The sequence below is a fragment of the Crocodylus porosus genome, unplaced genomic scaffold (genome assembly GCF_001723895.1).
Source record: "Crocodylus porosus isolate Cpor-Errol unplaced genomic scaffold, CroPor_comp1, whole genome shotgun sequence".
Taxonomy (NCBI): Eukaryota; Metazoa; Chordata; order Crocodylia; family Crocodylidae; genus Crocodylus; species Crocodylus porosus.
In genome coordinates this window covers 35,372,033-35,379,021 of record NW_017728915.1, presented here as the reverse complement: position 1 = coordinate 35,379,021, position 6,989 = coordinate 35,372,033, and the positions used below count along the sequence as shown (strand labels likewise).

The 6,989-nt window shown below is 45.9% G+C and overlaps 1 protein-coding gene across 1 annotated transcript in view; it reads left to right on the top strand.

The window, feature by feature from the left end:
- Positions 1-2: 2 nt before the first annotated feature.
- Positions 3-6,989, top strand: part of MLYCD (malonyl-CoA decarboxylase) — a gene marked incomplete at its 5' end in the record, with an annotated part of 40,747 nt that continues 33,760 nt past the window's right edge. Inside the window, one exon of the mRNA XM_019535446.1 lies at positions 3-248. Coding sequence (XP_019390991.1) covers positions 3-248 — 246 coding nt within the window. The remainder of the gene's footprint in view (positions 249-6,989) is intronic.

Here is a 6,989-nt window from a genome sequence, read left to right as displayed (position 1 = left end):
ACTTCGGCGCGGACCCGGCGCGGGTGGCGGAGGGCAGCACGCAGCTGCTGGAGGCCCACGAGCGGCGGCGCGAGTCCGGCGCCGTGCTGCAGGCCCAGGCCCGGCTGCGCTACGCCCTGCGGCCTCGCTACCGCGGCCTCTTCCGTGGCCTGGCCCGGCTTGACGGCGGCCTCCGCTTCCTCGTGCAGCTGCGGGCCGACCTGCTGCAGGCGCTGGCGTCAAGGGAGGCAGATGGGCCGCACGTCAAGGTGCGGGGCAACGTAACGGGAAGGGCAGCCAATGGGGGAGGGGGTGGGGCATCATGTCAAGGGTCAGCCAGTGGGTGTAGGGGGGCGGGGCTTGGGAAGGGAAAGATGTGCCAACGGGTGATTGAGGGTGGGGCATCATGATGTCAAGGGACAGAGAACCAATGGGTGTAGGGGGCGGGACTTGAGGCAAGGGAGGGGAAAGCAATTGGTGTAGCCTCAAGGCAGGGAAGGAGAGCCAATGGGTGATTGGGGCAAGGCATGATGTCAAGGGAGAGGGAGCCAATGGGTATGGAAGGTGGACTCAGGGAAGGGAGGTGTAGGGGGAAGGACTCAGGGCAAGGGAGGGAAGCCAATGGGTGTAGGGGGCGGGGCTCAGCCAGGGGCCTCATGTCAGGGGACAGGGAGACAATGGGTGTAGGGCAGGGGTGGCCATTCTATCTAGCCTACATGGCCCCTAAAAATTTAGAAAATTAATATTTATCTGTTCCTAGCTGCCTGTCATGTGGCCCTCTGCTCGCAATAATTGCCTGCCCCTGGTGTAGGGGCAGGGCCTCAGGGCAAGGGAAGCCAATGGGTGATGTGGCTGGGGCTGAGGGAGGGGCCTCATGTCAAGGGCCAGGGAACCAATGGGTGTAGGGGCATGCCTCTGGGCAAAGGAAGGGGAGCCAATGGGTGATTAGGGTGGAGCTGAAGCTGGAGGACCAGTAGGTGTTGGGGGCGGGGTTCTGAGGGGGTGGGCCTTAGGGCAAGGGAAGAGGGGCCAATGGGTGTATTGGGGAAGGGGCCTCTGGAGGGAAGGGAGCCAATGGGTGTTGTAGGGGCAGGGCTATGAGGGAAGAAGGGCCACAGGTCAAGAGGAGGAGCCACTTGCATTGGGGGTGGGGTTGCCATAGGTGGGGTTGGGAGGGGCAACACATGGAGAGAAAGCGGGGCCTGTGGGTACTGGAGGGCCCAGGCTGTGGAGGGGAGGAGAGGGGCTGCACATCAAGATGAAGGGGGGCCCTATGGGTTCTGAGGGGGCTCTGTTCATGGGGATGGGGACTGACTGCACATCCAAGAAGTGGGGCTCAAAGGTGCTGGGTGGCCCTGGCCAGGGTGATGGCAGGAGGGGCAACACATCATGGTAAGGAGGGGTAATGGGTACTGGGGCGTTTCAGGTCATGGGGAGTAAGATCGGTTGCATGTGTAAGGGGACACACAGGTGCTGTGGGGGGGGGGGGCAAGAAGAGAGGCTTCTGTGTCTCCTAGTGGGGTGCAGGTGCATGTGCTGACTGATAGAAGGTGCTTCCTGAAGTGATCCTGCTGCTGATCCTAGTGGGCTGGTGCAGGGAAGGTGGTGTCATGTTGCCCATGCACTTGGGTGTGGAAGAGGGGAGGAGACTGGCCTGGCTATGCCAGCAGTTGGGTGTGAGAGGTGCAGAGAAGCCAGTAGGACATAGCAATGGGTTTATAACAAGCATAGCGTTGGAAGGGGCCTCAGAGGTCACTTTCTGCATTCACACACACATGCACACATGCACGAGAGGGCTCTCTCACACTCAGATGCAGGATATGCTCTTGCTGAGCCACATGATAATGCAGCATTTGGTGACAAGGGAGGAATACCGTTAGTGTTGCCTTTGCTTTGACGTGCAATAAATTGTGTTATAAGAGTGGAAGAAGTTGACTTGGCATGGCATAAAGTAGTGTAACTGGGGAAGTGATTGTAGCCAAGATTTCATTATCAGAAAGCACAGTCAGCAAGGGGAGATGATGCCGTGGTTCCAGAGCGTGGTGTAGCAGTGATAGCGTTTAGCATGATGCCAGAACAAGAGTGAGCAATGACATCAATGAAGCAGGATGTCTTTGGGGAAACAAAGCCCTTGTGATGTGCAGTGGAGACAAATAATATAGATGCATAGATAATATGGATGCCGTTCCATAGCCTATCGGCACTGATAAAAGGAAAATTCACATTATCAGCAATCTTCTTTTTTTGGCTGATGTGGCTGATAAATAATGTTGCTGTTAAATGCCACATGCATGCAGGGGAGGGCAGGAGTGGGGAGGGGTTTGACGCATGCACACACGCCAGGGGAGGCATGGGGAGCAAGTGCCCCCCCCCGCAATTGTCTGGGGCAAGGGTGGGCTGTGCACTCGGCCAGGGGCAGCGCCGGGCTCTTCCCGGTGTGGGGCTGTGCTTGGGGTGGGCTATGGGGGTGATAGCAAATTTTAGGGTGGCTGTAGCTCCCCAAAATAACCACTTCCCCCTGATAACCTTCCTTTCAGCGCAGCTGCCTGGCCTGGGCCCAGCCCCCACTGGGAAGAGCCTGGCACAGCCCCTGGCCCTGAGTATGCAGCAGGCAGCCTGCCCTCATCCCACGCACAGATCTAGGGGGGCAAATGCCCCCCATACCTTCCCTGGGGTGCACACAGCAGTGGGAACTGCCTGCCCCGTGCCCCCGGATGAGCCACCGGTACTGTCTCTTGCTCCGCCCTGGCTGTGCAGCACCTGTCTCTGCCCCGGCTTCAGCTCCACTCCCCCCTTCACTGTGGGGGGCTTGATCTGCCTTCCCACACTTACAACTGGACACTGCTCTCCATGCTACCAGGCGACATATTGGAAATAATTGGCCATCGGTATTGGCCCAAAAAATCTTTATTGGTGCACTCTTGGACAATAAAGAGATTGTACTAACTTAGGAAGGAATGAGGTGGGGCAGGGGAGGAAATGGCACAATGTAACGTGTTGATGTGGCCCTGGGTTGTACACACCAGTGAGGTGTGGCTACTCAAGGCATTAAGAGATTTTAGATAGTAGGATTGAAGGGACAGCAGTGAAGATGTTATCAGGACATTGCATATGTATAGGTGTATCTCGGTGTCATCAAAGGCTGAATTTTTTTGGCTGGGAAGATGTTTGGAGTTTTCTTGTCAAGGATAAGCAAGATGAACCCTACCTGACTTACAAAACCATCACTGGAGGTAAAAGGTTGATATAAGAAAATTATGTTATTTGTAAACAGAACTAACTTGCCTTATTGAAGTAACAAAGAAACCAGTGAGATGTTGTAAGTAATGAACTCCTCATGAGTCACAGCACAAATGCACATTCAGTTTCCACATTATCTTAAATAAAAGCAGCTTCTTTTCACAAATTATCAATCTAAAAAAAATCAAAATAAGGAATGACTAGAAAGTACCACATTGCTTATTATGAAAAGTATAAGAGAAACCATCTACATCCATTTCAAAGCGGCACTTTGAAGTGGGGAAAATACTGCCTTTAGAATAAAGTCTCATTGAAAAAGCCTGTCTGTGTGAAAGATTGTCTTTCAAGTCATTCAGATCTTGGATAATAATGGTTGTTAGAAAGGTGGCACACTCACATAGGTGTTCCATTACGTTATCTTCACAAAATCACAGTGCTTTTACTTGCGAATCTTGTCTTTCATTCCCTTTAACTTGTACGAATATTAGGCTTTTTTGGAAGTAGCTAGTTTCAACATTATACACATAATACTGTGGGTTTTGGTTCAGTTTAACTGCTAAAGTTCTAGGCCAGTTGCAAATGTATCAGATGTAATAACATTGGGTTTTAAATATTGCAGTCATTAAATAGCATGTAAACCACCAGGCTTATGGCCTTTCGGTAAGTTTTGAGTCCATCTTTTGGACAGTTAGTTTTTTATAATCTAGAAACAAACAGAGACATTACCTTTTTAACTATATGGCATTTTAGTTTTGGCTATGCTCACTTGTTCACAACGGCAAACCAGTTCTGGAATTATGTATTTATTCAGCTAAAAGGTACAGGGAGAACTAAAGACTATTTATTCCAAGTTATTCCTTTAATATACTTACTAATCTTCCAGAGAAAAATAATAGTAAAGAGAGGAGTTTGATGGATGAGTAACTGGATGAGGAGGCTGATGCCTAGAGTGCGGTCTGTATGCGTTCTAAATGCATCCTTAAGAATAAGTCTGATTGCTTTTAGCTTGCAAGGTCACAAACCTGGAGATTTGAGAAGTAAATGCATGGTAGTATGTGAAATTCCAGTGACTCTTTGCGTGGGACATGTCTCTGAGGTATTTGACGTATCCTAAAACAAGTATAAATTCTAATACGGTTTTAACATTTTATGAATTTCCCAGTATTTTCATTCTAGTATGTCATCATCAACAAAACACACGACTCCAGCAGTTTACTTAACTCATTTGTTTTAATGCTCCATAAATGCATTTCAAAGATACCCTGATAACTGCCTATTAAAACTAGTGGTTTTATCTTACAGTTCTGGTAATCCTTTTTAGTATCAAAGTAAGAAACATGGGCTATTTAAACATGTATTTTGTTGACTTCTTGCAGACTGGCAAGTGTCTTCCTTGTATGAATTTATTGTGGGTTCCCCCTATGAGAACATCTGATTTTTTTCTACAATTGATGGCTTGGCTGTTTTCAGTTGTGATCCTGTATTCATGTTTCTCAACAATTAATGGAATTTTTACTGCATTTTTCACATGCCAGCACTATAATCCTTATTTTTACAATATTTATTTCCCAGCTAAGCTTCTCAGTTTAGTGATCTGTCATGACAAGGAGCTCATTAAAACTAGCAAGAGAGCAGAAGATGCTTATAAAGTCTCTTGATGTGCTTTTATTTTTAATGGATGGAGTGCATGTCTACTACTTCTAGGCTGTTGACATCCTTTCTTCAGGAGAATGATTTTGGCACCGTTGAACTGTGCATTGCCTCCGTCAGTTCTGTAGAGAGAGTTCCATTATAGGGTTTCCTAATTCAACTTGTGATATTATCACTGTTAAAGCAAAATTACCTTGGCTTGACTTTGACTGCAAATCTTGTTGAGTTGGATATCTTCTAGTTCCCTTGAATATTTTTGTATAAGATGCATTCTTGCTCATTTATAATCAGTTATGGAGCATGGCAATCGGAGATAGACGAGATGCATTCTTGTTTGTAATCAGTTATGAAGTGCGGTCACACAACTCTGTTTTGTAATATGCAATCTGTATTGATCTCTTCTGCAATAAAGGTAGGCAGAAAGAAAATGGAATTATGAAATACCATGCAACACTTCTGTTCTTTCAGTTTCTTTCGTAGGTAGCACATTTGTGCTGTAAGTGAATGAAACTTTCCAAAAACTAGATGTCTTTGTTTGGTGGGTTTTTTCCAAAAAAAAAAAAAAAAAAGGTTCAAACTATTTCCAGTTTAGAATGTAGTTAATAAAGAAAAGGGAGAAATTATAAATGTCAAATCCACCCCCCCACATCCAACCCCCTGTCTCTTATCCTTTGACTACAGCTATATTCATTCCCATTTCCATCCCACTCCACCTGTCTCTCACCTGTTGACCAACACAATTTACATTTTAACTGACTGGCTTTCTTGCATACATATTGGCCTCTGGCTGCTTTGCTACGCCATCCAGGAAGAGCACAGACCATCTGCAGATGCTTCCTGTGCCTGACGAAGTGTAATTGTATCCAAAAGCTTACAAAGAAGATTTTTTCCAACTATTTGAGTTGGTCTAATAAAAAATATTGGATTTACCCAAAGAACCTTGTCTGTAAATCAATGTTTATGTTCTCCCTTTAGCACAGGTATCGTATGGTCTTCAGTAAAACAGAGCAAACAGAACAGCCTATCGTTTTGCAGGTAGTGACACTCAAATTAACATTTTCTTGCTTTCATATTGAACTTGCTCCTTCCATGTTAATTCATGGAACTACTGCCTGACTGTAAATTCAGTTTTCTAATATGGGGTGAGAGCTAGCCACCTAAGACCATTATCCTATCTAAAAGGCAAAGAGCAGCCAGATATTAATAAGTGGCATGTGTGAAGGAAGAACTTAATCCACAGGAATCTTTCCCATGCCCAAACAGTTTTGGTCACTTCCCGATGTTGGTGCTTCATCCAAAGTGTGTGTATAGTTTTAAAGTGGTATTACAAAAGTGAGTGTTGGGAAGCACGTGTGATTCTTGGAGAGGAACTGTGGGACAAGCAGCCAGTCAGCAGGTTGGCTCTAAGGGGTTTTTGTTCGTTCCTAATGGAAATAAAACAATTTAGTATCTTTTGAGTAATTCTCTAATCCTCAAAAAGAATACAGTGCCAAGATTGTTCTAATAACTAGGGATCTTGTTTCTGCACCTAATTTAAATAATGCTCCTCCTGTCACTATTTGTACCCATGCGTCAATTAAGGGAAGGCTATACGTTTAAAAATCCGGGTGATTTCTGTATTCTGCAGAACTAGAACTAAATATGGTAGCCTTTGCATTGTATCCATCTCTGCATGTTTTGCTTTTTTAAACAGAAGGATAAAAATCATTTAAGGTTTATTTCTACTACAGTTGCATCATGGTTGAATCATGACTACAATAAATGCTTCACTGCCAACATGATATGTATTCTCGTGTAGTGAGACGTGAACGTTTACATCCTCTCAGTGTAATGGACTGTTTGTTAATAGACTCAAGGTAGAGTATAATTGGCAGGACTGTATCAAAACATTTCTTACAGCGTGCCAAGAAATTTAGTAGAATAGTACCAGCTTTCATTCCAGGAAAAAGAGAGAGTTTAGCCATAAATATTAAGGAGTGTAGTGCACTGAAATTAAATGGGGAATGGTACACATTCAGGAATGCACCTATAGTTTCATAGTTTCTATGGTTGGAAGGGACCTGAGCAGATCATCTAGTCTGACCCCCTGCCATGGCAGAAAAGAATACTGGGGTCAAATG